General features: G+C 41.5%; 1 protein-coding gene across 7 annotated transcripts in view; it reads left to right on the top strand.

The window, feature by feature from the left end:
* PCNX1 (pecanex 1) overlaps window positions 1-19,385 on the top strand; it is a 236,382-nt gene that overhangs the window by 173,018 nt on the left and 43,979 nt on the right. For all 7 annotated transcript variants that reach the window (XM_089686842.1, XM_089686844.1, XM_089686845.1 and 4 more), the window contains 4 exons: window positions 3,116-3,224; window positions 5,814-5,943; window positions 7,650-7,708; window positions 7,896-8,111. In XM_089686842.1, the coding sequence (XP_089542968.1) occupies window positions 3,116-3,224; window positions 5,814-5,943; window positions 7,650-7,708; window positions 7,896-8,111 (514 nt within the window). The remainder of the gene's footprint in view (window positions 1-3,115; window positions 3,225-5,813; window positions 5,944-7,649; window positions 7,709-7,895; window positions 8,112-19,385) is intronic.

Below are 19,385 nucleotides of genomic sequence, written 5' to 3' on the forward strand. Positions count from 1 at the left end.
CCAGAGCCAAGGGTTCAATTGCTAGTGCAAAAAGCAGCTGGGAAAGTGGACAGCCCTGTCTAGTCCCTCTGCAGATAGGGAACATTGAAGATTTGTAGCCTTTGATGGAGACCTGGGTCGAGGGGTTAGCATATAGCGAATGTAATAGAGCAAGAAACCGTAGTCCAAAGGCCTTAAGGGTAGTGAATAGATATTCCCACATTAAAAAGAGGATGAGAGGCGCATGGAATAAGCAGTCCGCATAGTCTCTAGGCTGAGCATGGGGTCAGGAGCTGGCGGAGGAACAAACGGTCTGGAAATGCCCAGTGAGCTCTGGTAGAGTGAAGCAATGACTCTGGAGTGGACAAGAAGAGAAAAACTACACCTCTGAGTGTAGACTGTAAAGTATTTATTGGTGAACATAATGAAAACCACTCACATGTAGATGGTAAAAAGTAGGCTCATAATGAGTTAACAATGCACAAAGCCTAGTAGTAATCTGGACCAGAGAGCAGGAATGCTGGCTGGACAGCAGGGAGCGCTGGAAAGGTGTCAGAGTTGGAGCCTGTAGTGCATGCCTGGCAAGTCTGTGTGACCTTCTGCTGGACAGCAGGGAGCACTGGGACAATGCGAGATGGAGCCTGAAGGTGAAAGCCTGGCAAGTCCCTGTACACTCCGGGGCAGTGGACTCGCCAGGCTTGCACTACAGGCTCCACTCTGACACCTCTCCAGCACTCCCTGCTATCCAGATTACTGCGAGGCATTGTGCATTGTTAACCCCTACTTTTTACCATCTACATCCGAGTGGTTTTAATTATGTTCACCATTAAATACTTTTTACAGTCTACACTCAGAGGCGCAATAGATATTCCCACGTCAGACTATCGAAGACCTTATGAGGGTCCAGAAAAAGAAGTAAAAGTGACAAGGAGAGAGAAGCATCTCAGTTGGAATGGGAAGCCGATATCAGGGTAATAGATCTATGAATCTGGTCCAACGTTTGACAACCCAAAATAAATCCTGACTGATTTTTATGAATATATTGTGCCAGAAAGGAATTAAGGCGTACAGCTAGGAGTTTCGTTAAAATTTTCAGGTCACAATTAATGAGGACAGTAATTATGAACATCATTGGAATCTTTGTGGGGTTTAGGAATAACACTAATATATGCCTTGTTCTCATCTAACGGGACCACACTTTCTTCACAATTAATTAAAGTACAGAGTCATATGAAGAAGTAAATGTTAACCAAAAGTTTTGTAGTACTGGTTGGGAGGTTATCAGGGCCCGGGGATTTATGCAACGGTAGTGATTTAATAAGAAAGGACAGGCAAGGACTCTAGGAAGGATCAAATAGAGGAGGGTTCTGCTGGCCGCGAGGGACTATATAAAGAAGCATAAACATCGTGCAATTCCCAAATGACCTGAGGATCCTACGTGATATTACCCCCCCCCCCCCTGTCTACTGGTAAATTTGGGGGTAAGGTTACGTGCAAGAAGCGAACCTGGTCTATCCCTCCACATGAAATATTTGATTCATCCAACGCAGTTGCTTTTCCGCCCTTGTGGTAAGGAAAAGGTTAAGCTCCAGCCGAGCATGTTCCACCTTAGCTAAAAGATCCAAGGTCGGGGTAATTTTCTTTTGGGCTGCTAACGATCCATATTCTCTAGATTGGTAGAGATCCACCCTTCACGGGATTTTTTAATTCAGGAGGACAGTTGGATAATAACACCCCAAACAAAGGCTTTATGGACTGCCAAATTAATGGAGGGATTTGTCTTCCGCTTTGTTAATGGCAAAATAGGACTTGAGATGTTCATCCACTTCCAAGCAACAGGCTTCATCACTTAGTAAGGACTCGTTTATTCGTCAGTGAGGTTTAACCATTTTAACCGTCAAATTAGAGAGCGTTAAAAGTACAGGGTCGTGTCCAAGGGGAGGAAAACATGGTCTATACAGGAATAATGACTATGAGCCCTTGAAAAGTGAGAGGAGTCTCTAGAGGTGGGATTGGCCTCCCTCCATGCGTCAGGTTATAGCGATATAAAAGCTGCACAAAATTGCGGCTTTGCTTAGAAAGTTATTTAAGTTTAATTACATGGGATTTATCGAGTATATGGTCTAAGGCCACATTTGAGTCCCCTGCCAAGATCACATTTCCCTCTAGTTCATTAAACAGAGACTTGAAAAGAGAACAGAAAAAGGCCACCTGGTTCGTATTAGGGGCATAATAGATAAAAAAGACACCATAATACCCTCTAAATGACCCTTCACCAGGAGAAACCATCCCAATTTCTATTTATATAAATTGTTACTAGGATCCTGCATTCACTATATCTGGTTTCCCACAGTACACAGGACATGGAAATGCAATTATTTTACTAAATATAAACTGCTAAATACCTTTTCTCATCAGCAGTATATAGCAGTCTTGTGACTTCTAACAGTGTCCAGCAGAGCACTGGTTAAAACTTGTAGGAGGAGTTTTCATTCTCCTCTGACTGCCCTATGAGATTGCATGACCCCCGACCCTCTGTCTGGACAGTGCTGATTGATCTTCCATAACACCTCAGCAGTGCCACAGGCTGATAGCTTCCATGCCACGCCGCATTGAGGCAGTAATTGCTGCAAAAGGGGCCCAAACCAAGTACTGAGTACATATGCATTCTTATACTTTTCAGAGGTCCGATATTGTTCTATGTACAATCCTTGTTTTATTGATTGCATGTAATATTCTAATTTTCTGAGATTGTGGATTTGGGGTTTTCATGAGCTGTAAGCCATAATCATCACAATTATGACAAATCACAGCTTGAACTATCTTGCTTTGCATGTAATGAGTCTATCTCATATATTAGTTTCACCTTTTAAGTTGCATTACTGAAATAAATGAACTTTTGCACGATATTCTAATTTTTCAAGTTTCACCTGTATATGTGGGCCTTAGAAACCTTATGTTATATCAAAAGCTGTAGGTTGAAATGGGTGGTGGAGTAATTGGGAGTTTTTTTTTTTTTTTTCCTGGTTGTAGATCAGATTTAAGCTTCCTGTCCATTTTTATGTCATATTAATCGAAATGCTTTCAAAATGAACTATTCAATCTGATATTTTTTTCCCTATACCTAACACTTCAGCTTTGGGAGCTGTTCTTCAAATTACGTTTTGTCTACACATACATTGCTCCGTGGCAGATTACATGGGGATCAGCATTCCATGCCTTCGCCCAGCCATTTGCCGTACCTCGTATCCTTTATAACAGTTTAATTTCAGATTTTGTTTAATCTAGGCTTCAAACATTTCCGTTGATGCTCCCAGACCTCAAGGTAACAAATTTCTTTGATGTCTGCAACTGTGGTATATTTCTAGTGAGCACATATTAGTGTATCTGTTGCTTGTGCACTGGTATATTGCTACCTTTTCCATAATTTTGTTGTATCAAATATAAAGCTGTAAATGAACAAAGGGTTCTTGTGTACCATTCCTTCCAGATATCCGCTAACACAGGAAGTGTGTTATCAACTAATCTTTGAACTCATAGACTTGAATAAGGAAAAGATGCAGTAAAGCACAACCTTTGTGTAGCACTGATAAGCAGGAAACAGCCTTAGTGTAAAGAACAAATTTGGCTGCCTTGTCATATGAATTACAGGTATTCATAGAAACAACTTTTATAAAGAGTGACACAAATTTATATTTTGTTAAATTGGTATTTTACATATCTGTAAAAACACTGAAAAAAAAAATATTTCTTAATTGTACAGTACTGGACACAGACAAACTATTCACAGATCCTGGGTCATAGGCTCATACCTTCAGGTGATTGGACATTGGCAAGCCTTTGAGAGCACCCTACCTCATGAGTCCTCCATTTTCTGCCAGTGTTGAAGGACCTCTTCTTCATGGGGAAATCACTCATAGCTTTATTTTTCATTATTTTATCTTCAAATTCTTCAATCAACTCCCCTCTGCCTTTTCGTACCATAAATAGAAGCAGTACATTCTAATCAGCGCCACCTCATTAAATCTTGGGAGCTGTTCTGCGACCCTAGGCTGTGGGGTTGGCCTGTTATGTTGCTTCGGGCACTGGATCCTGCATGGGCGCTCACTTTGGCACTTAGTGCAATGTGTGTAGTCAGTTGCAGGGTGCTATACAGGTCCATGGCCGTTGTCCATCCCCATGGAACTTAGTCTTTTGAAGAACTTTTCAGAGATCATTGAGAGAGGTACAGAAGATTTGTATTAAGATTGCTTCACAAAAAAAAAAAAAAATGCAGAGTATTTACAAAGATCTTAATACCTCTTCTTTTTTCTGGGCATTCAAGTCGCTGGCCATCTAGTTGATATTCTATGAAGGACCCATCCTCCATCATCAGCAATTTAGTTGCTCCAGTCTTTTGGCTGAGTAATCAGTTTAAAAAAAACAAAATCTGTTCTCCAGCCTTTTCTTCGCCGTGACTATTTAGGTGTAGTACTGGACACGTCCCAAACAACGGTTTTTCCTTCCAGAAAAGAAAAATGTTTTTCTAAGAGTCCATACTTTGGGACTGAGGTCAACAAGACATCCCATAATGAGATTCTTCATGAAAGTTCCAGGCCTCATGATAGCCTCCTTCAAGGCTGTACCATTTGCCCAATCTCATTCAAGAGCACTCCAATACAACATCCTATTGACTTGGAATAGGCATGCTCCTTCTGTTAACCTACCCATGCTCCTGTCCAGCTAAGCAAGGAGCTCCCTGTCTTGGTGGCTTTTAAACCAGATCTTAACAGTGCAGAGGTTTTTCCTTCCCTATTGCTAGAAACAGATAACAAACAACCCAGGGTCTATGAATGCTCAGTCTTTGTCCTTTACTGTACAGTTAAGCTAAGAGTAATTTTGAGTTGCATGTAAATTTCATATTTTGGAGTACAGAACAAGACACAGGTCACCTTCCCTCAATTTCTTGGTTACTCTGCATTTCTTAAACAAAACTGAGGACTTATGAACTAGGCTAGGGTTATAGTTTACACACCCAGGTGGTGTGTCCTTAAAACACCATGTTTCATCTCTGATAATAATCCTATCAAACACCTCTGCATTCTTCAATACATTGGATAAAATTTGAAGACTACATTCTTTCTGATCTTCTGTAAAGATTTATGGTACCACCTTTGCAGAAATATTTGTCATGCCCAAATCCTCCATTAAAATCTGCTGCAGGGTTTCCCTGCTCATCTTCAGTTCTGTATTTGCAAACTCAGTCTTTGATCTAAGCTTATGAGGGTTCACACTTTGTCCACGTTTGCATCCGTCCTTTGCATATTTGGCTGCCCACTTATTTTGTTTTTGTGGTGTTCCTCTTTAAATTGCCTATGTCATTCAAAAACACTTTTTCATGGAATGTTCACTATAAGCCTGTTGTAACAGAGCTAAAGCTTCACTCACACTTTTGCCAATTTTCGCACAAAATTTAATGTTAATCCGCTGCTCTAGATTCCTGTCACTCATTTTCCTCCAACAGTGCAATGCACACACGTTATTTCTTCTACTAGTCCGTAAAAACTGAGCCGGCTGATCTGTGACCCAGCAAGTGCAAGTTAGAACATGTCAAAACACGCTTGAGTGAGAATGCCACCAGCATTCAGGAATTTAATTGTCACACCTCGCATAATGACTAAATTGTGCATTCTTGATGCTACTTGAAAAAAAAAATCTTGATGGTGCAATTAAAATAACTCATTACTATGATATGATGTTCATACACTAGTTACCAGACTAAAATAAGTTCAGGTTCTACTCGGTTGACTTACTGGTTTTTGTAGTTGCAGTTTCCATCCTTAACTCAGCGTTAGATTCTGCAATGCTTTTCGTCCAGGCAATTGTATCTGCTGTATTTTCAACACCTCTTAACCCTTTCCTTGGGAGTGCAATATTCATCACATCATACGTGCGACCTGTCAAGTTCTGGGAGAGAGACTACAAGTAAGTGGAGTACAGATGTACACTTACTGTTGGACAAACTGAAAAGAAAGGGGGACAAATGCTAGAATAAAAAAAAAATTGGTTCAGATGACTGGATTATGTTGGCCACGCTTGCTTGATATGAGAGGTAAAGTGCTTGGGCCATTTGTTACATTGTTATATTTTTTGTGTAATGTAACAGGTTTGTTTGTGTGCAAAGTTGTTAAAGGTATAGCTAATTACACAGATAACTAGATATTATGTAAAGGTAAAGCAGACCTGAGGACATTTTTTTTTTTTTTTTTTTTTACTGCCTCTACCTGCCCAGGTCCAAACACTGTTTACTGCTTACAGCATTCATGGAGTCTTCTGAAAAATCATGAATGTGGTGGTCACAGCCATAGAGATTGACTGTCCATGTTGTACATATGATAATAACCATGAACAGGCCCAGCATGTAAACATATTTTCCCTTTGATATGCTTCCAGCTGCTTTTGATGGAGGAAATCAGATTGTGTGTAACTGCAGTTACACTTTAACTTTTACTGTGGAATACCACCCTTCATAGAGAGACAGTATTATCAATATATAAACAAAGGGACTCAGCAAGAGCTTAATGATGGAAGTAGCTAATACACTAAAAATGAAACCATATACCTTCTGACATAACTTGTGATATTGTAAGAGTGCAGCGCTTATAACGTACCAACGTACGTTGGTAAGAAACACGTTAAGGAGGAGCCACACACCGTGATGTCACGCCGTCGGATCACGGGAGGTCCAGCGGCCATCTTAACTTTCCAGCTGGTCAGTTTCCTTGTCAGCTATAAGCTGTATTGCATATATTCCATGGATGCTTTTATCTCTTGCACAATAAACCAATTCATTATCGATTACTACACTATGAGCATCCTTTTTTCTGGCTCTGCACTGAGCATTTAACATTCCAGGAACCTGGGTGACATATAACCATCCCAGAATCCAGAGGAGGGATATCCACACCAGGCTGTATTTCAACCCACCTTAAAAGGGACCTCTGGCTGATTTCAACACATTATACTGTGCATTTAAAATGCGCATCTGGTGAGTGTGCATTTTTATCATATCCCGCACGTCACCGGAATATCTGTTTATGCATCAGTGAGATATCAGGATAGAATATTCCACATCTGAAAATCCATCACGTTACGGATTACTCATAATTATTGGGACTGTCACTTATTTCTTTATTTATTTAGACATTTATAACCATATGTCTGTTCATTTTAATCGGAATGTCATTTATTTTCCATTATTTTCTGTAATATTGGTATACTAAGCACTTTATTTAGAAATCATCCAGTAATTGTTTACTTATCTATATTATAAGCGCTGCACTCTTAAAATATCACGAAGTATTATCAATATACTTGGGCTCATCTTCTGGATTTGTGAATTGTGGATGCCACGTAAACCAAATTAATTGCTGCAGATTTTTTCTATCTTCCCAAGTAGGCACTGGGGACACTGTTAGGGAGGGATTTTAGGCTTGTGTGCCTTTTAATATCACCTCTGAAAGTACAAAATAAGAAGTGTTAGGGAGGACCAATATGAGAGGATAATTTAAGTGAGTACATCACTAGTTTGGGATTCTCATAAATTGTAAGCAGGCCAGAGTTGACACGGGGATATGGGGTATTTTTCTTCCATTCATTCTGGTGACTATGATTATAACTTTGTGTTGCAGCACAAAACGTGTGGATCACTCAAATACACGACTTGCCTCTCAGCTTGACCGGAATCCAGGTGTGCAAATGTATTTACTACTCAAGGAGCAAGTAAAGGCTGGTTTTGAATACTAATATTGCATCCTGTAGACCTGAAATAAGCAAAATATCTTAAATTGCTTGTAGTTCTATTGTTTAAACCATTTTTTTTTCTTTCTTAGACAATGTTTGTGAACTATGACGAAACTATTCCTTTCTGTTTTTAGGGTCAGATGATAACAACCTGAATTCAATATTTTATGAGCACCTGACACGCTCTTTACAGCACAGTCTTTGTGGGGACCTGCTGCTTGGACGCTGGGGTAATTACAACACAGGAGACTGTTTTATCCTGGCCTCAGACTATCTTAATGCCCTGGTCCATCTCATCGAAATTGGCAATGGTCTTGTTACCTTTCAGCTTAGAGGCCTGGAATTTAGAGGTAACTGACAAATTATTTCCTATTTGTTTTTCATTCCTATGTAAACCTGTTTTTGCTACTAATTAGGCCACTGTTAGATTTCAGATTTTCATTCCCTGTCATTTTTCAGATTAGTTTGGAATCTGAGGAGCCCACCTTAAATACAAAACCTTTGTGAAACATGGCAAAATTGTGTCGGTAGACTGCAGCTTAATTTTACGGTGCTGCAGGAGGACACTTTCTTTTTACCTAAGATCTTCTCCAATTTTTTAGAATTTTACCACTATAGCTCGCTCCTGATAGTGTCAATTCTTTGTTGGAATTGCCCATAGTACATTTATTGAATAAAACTGTAAAGAAATACATACATGTGGGATGGAGATATTAAATATTCAGGCACACATTTACTATTTTTGGTTAGATCATATAGATGGCCAAAAAGTTAGCAGAACTTTTAAACTAGGCGATAGGGGGATAGGGAACAGAGGTATTTATTCCAGACCGTGAGCAAGGGTCAGAGGGTTCTACTGTTGTCAGTGTTGGTAGTATAGCAAAATTGCCTAGGACTAATGCTCATAGGCTGAAAGAATTCTGTAAGAGCCTTCGAACATACAGGGAAAAAAATAATATGCATTAGTACAAAATTAAAGGCTTGTTCACAATTGCTAGGAGTTTATTGAATATAAATAATAGAACAGAAACTTCTGAAACATAAAGAGAATTTCGACATTGTGACAGTATCAGGAACATAGTTTGACAGCTAACATGACTGGCTTGCGACTCTCCAGTAGTACTTCCTGTATCAGAGGGATAGGGTAGGTAGAAGAGGGGTAGGGGTGTGCATGTACGTCAGGAGTGATTTGATAGGGAATATGAGGGCCTACTTATTAAAGGGGCAGGGGAGAAGGTTGAATACTTTTGACTGGAGCTTCTAGGGGGAAAAACAAACGGGAAATTAATAGTGGCCCCCTAACCTGACCTGAACGATGAAAAGGAAACTGTTCTCCTTTCACAGATAGAAATGGTGGTGAGGCAGAGCTATGTTATCATAGTGGACTTTGTTTATCCAGATATTGACTGGGCAGATGAAACTGCTCAGACATCTAAGCTTTAGCATTTTCTAGATGTCTTGCAGAATGATGGCATGTATAAGTTGGTGGATGCCCCATCTAGAAATAAGGCTTTGCTTGATCTACTATTTACAAAAAAACACAGATTAGATTGCAGACATGGAAATAAGGGTTTACTTAGGAAACAGTGATCACAGGGTAATTACATTCACCGTAAATGATAGGAAAAGGAGACGCAAGGGTAGGAAAAGAACATTCAATTTCAAGAGGGCCAACTTTACCAAATTGTGCTCCATAAAATGGGAGAATTTTCTAGACACAAAAAACACGGAGGAAAAGTGGGAGTGAGGTAAGAACATTATAAAGTGGAATTTTAGTCAAATTCTAACAAAGCATAAACCTATTCCCATTCTAAGACTATTCTGTCTACCCTGTAAATGAAAAGATGTCTCTTTCATATTTTGAATTTTCTTCTGTCACATGACCAGGTCCCATCATCGATTTCAGTGTAGAGGAGAGGCAACGACAACTGCTGCTGAGCCTCGGCAGTAATGTCACCAATTGGCTTACTATTGGGGAACCTTGTCGGCTGTCCCTGTTCTACACTGAAGCCGGCACTGGGACCGGAGCAGCTTTTGGATAGGTATGTATACACTTTTTCTTTTACAGGGTAGATGAAATTGTCTTGGAATGGGGATGGGAGTAGGTTTAGGCTTAGTTAGAATTTGACTGGAATTCTACTTTAAGGGCATTGCTCGGTGTATTCCAATGGGCAAAAAATATAAAATAATAAGTGCAAACCTGGGTGGCTAAATTGGGAGTGTTAAAAACTGTCCCATGGAAAATATAAGGCAAAGGGGTCACAGTCAGTATTCCAAAACTACAAGGAATGCACTAAGAAATAAATATACGATCAGGACAGCCAAAAATAGACCACGAGAGACACATAGTGAAGAAGAATAAAATTAATCACAAAAAAATGTTTATATATATTTAATAGTAAAAAGGCAAAGCAGGAGCATATTGGTCCCATAAAGGATAATCAGGTAATTTGGTTACAAGTGACAGGGAGAAGGCAACTACTGTATTTTCCAGTGTATAAGACGACTTTTTAACCCATGAAAACCTTCTCAAAAGTCGGGGGTCGTCTTATACGCCAGTATACGGCATGCTGACACTTGGGGGTTTATTTACTAAACCTGGTTGACTCAGAATCTTGGGCACCTGTGCATGGTAGCCAATCAGCTTCTAACCTCAGCATGTTCAGTTAAGCTTCAGAAATAAAACCTGGAAGCTGATTGGTTTTTATGCAGAAGTGGACAAGATTCTGAGTCAACCAGGTTTAGTAAATAAACCCCTTGGTGTCAGAGTGGCATTTTTGGGGGGGGGGGGGGGGGGGGCGGCGCGGTGCCGCCCCCCCCCCTTCCAACGGAAGGGACACGAAGTACAGGGGTGGGCAGGGGGCTGCTGTTTCTTACCTGGCTCCGGTCCCAGTCCCACGACGATCCAGTCCAGGAAGCGCGGCTGCTCCTTCATTCAGTTCGGCCACTCGGCTCCGCCTCCTCACCGGTGATTGGACGCCAGAACTGTAGCTCAGGAAAGGCACACAGGCGGCCAATCACTGGCGAGGAGGCGGAGCCAAGCGGCCCCATGAAAATCGAGTGAGGGAGCGGCCGGTAAGTGTGCCGTGCAGAGGTGCTGCTGCAACCACATATGCTGGCTGCAGCAGCACCATGCTGGAACAGGGGTCAGCAAGTGTCATTGGTGCCAGTGGGAGGAATAGTGCCCCATCATTGCTGTCACTGATACGAATGATGAGGCATTATTCCTCCCACTGACACCAACGATGGGGCACTATTTCTCCTCCCCACTGACACCAACGATGGGGCACTATTTCTCCTCCCCACTGACAAGAACGATGGGGCACTATTCCTCCCCCCACTGACACCAACTATGGGGCACTATTCCACCCCCCACTGACACCAATGATGAACACTATTCCTTCCCCCACTGACACCAATGATGGGGTACTATTCCTCCCACTGACACCAATGTTGGGACACTATTCCTCCCACTGACACCAATGTTGGGACACTATTCCTCCCACTGACACCAATGTTGGGACACTATTCCTCCCACTGACACCAATGTTGGGACACTATTCCTCCCACTGACACCAATGTTGGGGCACTATTCCTCCCACTGACACCAGTGTTGGGACACTATTCCTCCCACTGACACCAATGTTGGGACACTATTCCTCCCACTGACACCAATGACTGGGCACTATTCCTCCTACTGACACCAATGACTGGGCAGTATTCCTCCTACTGACACCAAAGATGGGGCACTATTCCCCCCACTGACACCAAAGATGGGGCACTATTCCCCCCACTGATACTAATGGTGGGGCACTATTCCTCCCACTGATACTAATGGTGGGGCACTATTCCTCCCACTGATACTAATGGTGGGGCACTATTCCTCCCACTGATACTAATGGTGGGGCACTATTCCTCCCACTGATACTAATGATGGGCCACTATTCCTGCCACTGACACCAATGATGGGGCACGATTCCTCCCACTGACACCAATGATGGGGCACGATTCCTCCCACTGACACCAACGATGGGGCACTATTTCTCCCACTAACACTGATGCAGTACTATTCCTCCCACTGACACTAATGATAGGACACTATTCCTTATCTTTTTTTGGAAGCTTCTTTCATAGACAGATGGGAGAAATCAAATGCCCAGCTTAGGGGCAGTGGGGCGGAGCCTGACGATGGCGGCGGCGGAGAGCTCGTGCTAGGAGCTCTAGCAACGAACCTTCCCTGACCGACCCCCCCCCCCCCCCTATTTTCAGCCTCAATTCCCCCCAGCGGTGTGAAGCCCTAGATGGCGGAGACATACCTCAGCCGGGTGGGCTTACCTTGATGGGCAGCGGTGCGCGGTTGGAGGAGCCGGAGAGCAGTGGAGAGAGACTGGGACGCTGAGCCTGGTTGCCAGGAGACGAGGAGGCGCGGCCGGGACACGTGACCAGCTGCGGTGCATCCCTGGGAAGCAGGGACGCCGGCCGAAGGCTGACAGGAGGAAGGAGAGTCGGATGAAAGTGGAAGCCGGCTGCCTCCTCGATGTGACTGGGAGACGCTCACTGCTGCCTATACCCCCCCTGGCTGGCTGTCCGTGCCTGGGCCTGGTGGACCCAGGAATCCCAGGAAATCCATCCTGCCTCCCTGGGACGGATCCTAAGGAGGAAAGGAGTGAGAGAGGAAAGGGGAGAAAGGAGAGAAAGAAAGAAAAGGGAAAGAAAAATAATACAGCATCGGAAACCCTGAGGAATCCCCCCCCCCCCCCCCCCCCCCCAGGACTGAGCAGCAGTGATGGCCCTCCGCATAAGCATGGAACCACCGTCCTGAGAAGGGAAGGGTGAGTGAGAGCTACTGGGGGCTTATTGTGTTGGGGACCCCTGATGGACATAGGAGACCAGGTGGTGAAAGAGGGGAGGAGAGGATTCCCAGGGGTTGGAAGAGAAGAAGAGAGGAGGCCCAGGTGTCCTAGGAAAATAAAACATAAAAAATCGCAAGTGTGCCTAGTCCAGCAATTATAAAGGAGAAGTATAATCCCATCTTGAGGATACAGAAAGAAAAAATTAATAAAAGAAATTTACAGAGGATATGAAGAATAAAGGTCCCAAGGCAGCAGGGCCCAAAGGGTCTCAAACAGGAACAATAAAGAAATTCACATCATATGGAAATAGTACGTCAGAAAGGGCCCAGGGCGCAAGCACAAAAGGGGAAATGGACACTAGTTCAGGTAATAGTCCGAGATCATCATTGGGCATGAATAGCAGCTGCAGCCAACAAATAGAGGATGGACCGGGAAAAAGAGAATCAGATGGGGAACTACAAGTACCAAATAAGAAGGAGATGATAGAAATGTTTCAGAATTTGGAAAAAATGATAAAACATGAAATGACAGATATTCGAAATGACCTAGGGCACCTGCTATTAAGAATAGAAGAAACAGAGGAGAAAGTTAAAATCCAGGCCCAAAACATGGACAATTTAAGGAAAAAAATAAATCAATTGGAAAACACCCAGAAAAAATTGACCTATAGGATGGAAGTCCAAGAAAATAAAGAAAGAAGGTGTAACCTTAGGGTACGAGGAATTCCAGAGTCTGCAAAAGGCGAAACACTATATGAACTAGTGAAAAAAATCTTGAACTCCATAAGAGATAGACCAGAAACAGACGGGATCAAATTAGATGGAGTGTTTAGAATAGGAATGCTTAAACAGGCTACTGAGAAGGAAAGACCGAGAGATATAAGTGTCCAGTTCCAAAAATTCGGGGTCAAAGATGAGATTTGGAAGAAGACCAAGGGAAGATCATTAATTAAGTATGGAGATTTGACTATTCAAATTTATGCGGACTTAACAGTAAAGACCCTATGGAGAAGGAGATCCCTGAGACCCCTGTTGGAGCAAATGAGGAAACAGAATGTGCAGTATAGATGGGGTATCTCAGCATCTCTAATTGGCTGGAAAAATGGGGTCACAGCCTATTTGAGATTTCCGGAGGAACTAAGAGACTTTTGCAAGAGACTGGATTTGCAAAGAATGGAGATAGCGGGGTGGGAAGAAGAAGAAGATAAAGGAGATATAGATGTTTCAAGAAAAGAGGACTGGCAGCGGGTCTAGGGGAAGGGGAGGAAGACTTTGGGGTTGGGGAGGGAAAGGAGGGAGAATTTCTTCTCCCACTTCCATCTCTCGCCCCTGGTCTCTCCCCTCTGGATGTCGAGGTCCTTTTAGAACGCTCTGGTGAAGGGAGGGAAGAAAAGATTCTTCTTGAGCCTGGAGGATAGAGAGAGGAGATTTTGGGGGGGTCGGAGGAGAGGCAAGCCGTCTATGGGCGGAGCTTACGCCCTAAGTTTTAAATCAAAGGTGGAAACAGATCCACAAATGATTTGTAGGCAGTTTATAGGCCTAAAAACGGGTAGGGGAAAAAAAAAGAGAGGGGGGGAGGGATGGGGGGTGGTAGATGGGTGTCGGGTGGGAGGAGGAGGGGGGAGGGGAGGTGGGGATAAAATACTGCACGATAGAATGGCCTAATAGGAAGAGGTATATTAGAAGAGAGATAGACAGATTAAAGAAGGATGGAAGAAATACAGGTTATAACATATAATGTGAATGGGTTGAACTGTCCTGGGAAAAGATTTAAGTTGTTTAAAGAGTTACACCATAGGGCAACGTCAGTGGTATTTTTACAGGAAACACATTTTGAGATAAAGTCAAATGTGAAATTAAAATCTAAATATTATCCAACATGGTACTACGCTGACTCCCCAATTAAAAGAGCAAAAGGAGTGGCAATAGGGTTGGCAAAGAACATGAGATTTGAACTGGAGGATAGAAGAACTGATCCGGAGGGGAGATTCCTGTTTTTGAAAGGTAAATTACAGGGAATCGAGTGTACATTGGCCAATATATATTGCCCCAACAAAAAGCCGGAGAACTATTTGAAGGGCCTGTTGAAAAAACTGATGGACTTTAAAAAAGGGCGTTTGATAGTAGCAGGAGACTTAAATCTCTGTATGGATCCCAAAAGGATGCAACCTCCCCTGTGCGGAGAGAGGGGGGTGGGTCTCTGAGAGCTTTGAAGAAAGTGATTCACGAGTACCAACTGGTGGACACTTGGAGAATAATGCATATGAGAGACAGAGACTACACCTTCTTCTCTAAGGCACATGAGATATATTCGAGGTTGGATTATATTTTAATAGATCATCAACTCGTAGAGTTATTGGTTAAAATAGAAATAGAGATGAGTACATTCTCGGACCACGCCCCTGTCACAATGAAAATGGGATGGGGAAGACGGTGGACGGGAGGTTTAGGATGGAGGTTAAATGAGGCCCTTCTTATGGATGAGGTCATAGCGCAGAAGATTGGGGAAGAGATCAAGTTATATTTTAAGGAGAATGAGACAGAGGAAGTATCGACAGCCACAGTATGGGAAAGCCACAAGGCATATATAAGAGGTATCCTGATTGCGATGGGAGCAAGGAAGAAAAGAGAAAGAAGAGAGAGGGTTAGTGGGCTCCTAAAAGACATCTTGGATTTAGAGCAGATACAAAAGAAGAAAATAACAAGAGAAATAGGACAGAAATTAATCGATAAAAAAGATGAATTGGAGAGATTGATGGACGAAGAGAGAAGGGTATATAATAAAGTACTAAATGAAAGATATAGATGGGGCGACAGACCAGGAAAATACTTAATGATAGCTCTGAATAAAAAGAAAAATAGAAATTATATAGAAAGGATAAAAAACCCTAAAGGAGAGTGGGTTTATTCAACCAAAGAGATTATTAAAGTGTTCACGGAATACTATAGAAAACTGTATAATATCAGTCCCCATGGCTCTTCAAAGGAAAATGTAAAGGATATTAACGAAAAAAGGATGATATATTTAAAAAATGCAGGATTACCAAAGTTAAGTGAAATACAATTGAACGCCTTGGACGTGGAAATTTCCCAAGATGAAATAAAAGTAGCATTAAGAAGTACAGGGGGTGGAAAAAGTCCAGGACCGGATGGGTATACAGTTAAGTACTATAAAAAATATAGTGAAATATTGTTACCCAAGCTGAAGAAGTATATGAACGACCTGGGAGGAGGGATGGGGGGTAGAAGAGAATCTCTTCAGGCCCATGTTGTACTCATTCAAAAGGAGGGAAAAGACCCTTCCCAGTGTTCTAGCTATAGACCAATTTCATTATTGAACACGGATACTAAGTTGTACGCAAAGGTTTTAGCAAATAGGCTGAAAGATATAATGCCTGAATGGATTCACGGAGATCAGGTGGGCTTTGTCCCAGGGAGAGAGGGTAGAGACAACGGGTTGAGAACACTGATGCTCATTCAGAAAAGTAGAAAAGGGAAGGCCCCGACGGTACTATTGTCGATTGATGCCGAAAAGGCGTTTGATAGAGTGGACTGGGGCTTCATGATGGACAACTTAGAAGTGTTGGGGATTGGAGAGAGAATGCGTGAGTGGATAGGTAAATTATATAGGGAGCCCACCGCAATTATCACGGTAAATGGGGAGAGGTCGGAATCCATTGGAATGTCCAATGGAACAAGACAGGGCTGCCCACTGTCCCCCTTGCTGTTTGTTCTGTCATTGGAACCCCTGTTGTCTACGATAAGGAATAGTGGAGCGGTAAAGGGAATCCAGATAGAAAATACAGAGCATAAAGTAGCGGCCTTTGCGGACGACTTATTGTTTTATGTAGACAACCCTCGAATAACATTACCAAATATAATGAAGATCTTGAAGGAATATGGCGATCTATCAAATTTAAAAATTAATCCAACAAAAACAGAGATCTTGAACATCAACGTACCAAAGAGTGAAAAGGAAAAGCTACAAAAAGAGTTCCCCTTTACATGGAGAGAAAAAGATTTAAAATATCTAGGAATAAAACTTGCTATCTCATATAAACAACTGTATAGATTAAACTATATTTCTTTGATAAATGAGTTTAAGGAAGAATTAAAAATATTAGAAGGTGGAAACCCATCATGGATAGGACGTATAAACCTAGTTAAAATGGTAATCATACCTAAAATACTGTATAGATTCCAAATGGTCCCAATTAAACTGCCAGAGGTGTTTTTTAAGATAATGAAAAAAATGATAATAAGATATATCTGGAGGAACAAAAAATCAAGAATATCATATGAAATATTGAGTAGAACTAAAGAGAAAGGGGGAATGGGACTACCTGATGTCAAGAGATACTATAAAGCAGTAATTTTAGCAAGAATTTATGATTGGACATTTAACCACAAGGGGAAGAGTTGGGTAAAAATTGAAAACGAATTGAGTGGGATTAGTTTGAGTAAGATGATATGGGTTCCAGCACATTTTAGAAGAGTTAAAGAAAGCACAAGTATTTACACTTTAAATGTTTTAAGGGTATGGGATAATTTACACAAAAGTAGGAAATGGGAATTCAATTCTATATTAATGCCTCTTGTAAATTCTGATTATTTCCCCCCAGGAAAGGATGAGATATCTGGTAGATGGTTTAAAAGGGAAGATATCCAACTGAGAGATGTACTATTAGAGGGGGAATTGAGACCATTTAAAGAATTAAAAGAGAAGAAGGGAGAAAGTTTTATTGGAATAGACGAGTGGAAATATCATCAGTTAAAATGCTTTATTGGAAAACTACCAAAACCCCTGAGATTAAAAAAGGATTGGAATATGTTTGAAAGGTTGTTGGAAACACGTAGAGATGGGAAACACGGAATTGCCAAAGTTTATAGAATACTCACAGAACTGGACACGGACACAAAGTTAATTTTTATAACGAAATGGGAAAGAGATATGGAGGTGGTGTTAGACGAGGACCAACAGAACAAGATATATAGATTGATACACGAGAATGTTAGTATGAGAGACGTGGAGATTAACTATAAATGTTTGACACGATGGCATATCACACTGAGTATTGAGCACAAGATGAGGGGGGAGAATTCTAAAATGTGTTGGAGAGGTTGTGGGGAGGAGGGCACGGTGTTTCACATTTGGTGGCAATGTCCGAAAATTCAGGCTTTCTGGAAGATAATAGTTAACTCAATAGAAATAACTGGAAATGACATAGGGTTAGACCCAACGATATGTCTCCTACATAGTGTTGGGATCACAGTAAATAAATATAAAGAATCAGGCGTATGGTACTATTTAAATGCTGCAAAGGGGTTGATACCCAAGTTCTGGCAAAAATCAGAGGTGCCGAAGGAGGAAGACTGGATCAACAGAGTAAATCAGATAAGTAGAATGGAAAAATCTTACTATATGCAGGAAGATAGGATGGAAATATACTATACAAGATGGGAAAAATGGGAAAAATCAGGACTGGGAAAAAAAAAAAAAAGGACACTATTCCTTACACACTGACACTAATGATGGGGCACTATCATTGGTGTCAGTGGGTGGAATAGTGCCCCATCATTGGTGTCAGTCGGAGGAATAGTGCCCCATCATTGGTGTCAGAGCGAGGAATAGCACCCCATCATTGGAATACCATACTGAAATACCATATTGAAATCAAATCTGATGTTTTTTAATTTTTATTTGGTGTGCGTTGGAAGAGGGCTAGTCTTTTATATGGAGAGTATAGCCTAAACCCTATATTTTAACAGGAAAAGTAGGGTGTCGTCTTATACGCAGGAAAATACGGTATGTTAAATGTATTCTTCTCCTTTGTTTTTACTAAGGAAAAGGAGCGGTATAGTAGTCAAGGCGGTATTGTTATAAAGACAGCACAAAATGTTCCCATTTGACTTATGAAAGCCAGTGTTGAAAAAAAAAAAGAGTAGAAAAACTTGTGAATAAATCTCCAGGACCAGATGGCTTACATCCAAGAGTCAAAGATCTTAGCCAGGTTATTGCTAGACTGTTCTTTCTAATCTAGGAGAACTGCTTATTGACTGGAATGGTACCAGCTGACTGGTAAAAATTTAACATGGTACCAACATTCAAAAAGGGCCATGATATATATGCGGAAACTTAAAACCAGTCAGTCTAACTTCAAACGTTTGTAAACTTTTGGAGGAGGAGATAACAGTATCCAAGAATTTGCTGATAAAATAGTATCATTAGTAACCAGCATGGATTTATGAAGGATTATTCTTGCCAGGCCAACCTTTTAACATTTTATGAGGTAAGCGTAATCTGGATAGTAGAATGCCTGTGGATGTGGTGTATCTGGACTTTGCCAAAGCAATCGATACATTACCACATAAATGCTTTAATTTACAAGTTGAGGTGTATTGGCATTGACGAAAGTGTATGTATCTGGATAAAAAACTGTTTATAGGGGAGCGTACAAGGGATGGTTGATAAATAGCGTATCTTCTGAATAATCTGGAGTTGTGAGCAGGGTGCCTGAGGGCTCGGTCCAGGGACCTATTCTGTTTACCTTTTACATAAATGTATACAGGTTGGAATACATAGTTCAATCTCAAGTGTTTGCTGATGATACAAAGCTAAGCGGGGTAATAAACTCACACCAGGATACAGCAACTTTATTGGGCGACCTCAATAAAATAAAGGCAAATGAAATTTAATACTGATAAATGTAAAATAATGCACTTGAGGTCTAAAATTATGAATGCAAAATAAACGCGAAAGGGAGAACCTCTA

Source organism: Staurois parvus, unplaced genomic scaffold, assembly GCF_062004578.1.
Source record: "Staurois parvus isolate SC_StPar_1 unplaced genomic scaffold, SC_StPar_1.0 ptg000414l, whole genome shotgun sequence".
In the NCBI taxonomy this organism is placed as follows: Eukaryota; Metazoa; Chordata; class Amphibia; order Anura; family Ranidae; genus Staurois; species Staurois parvus.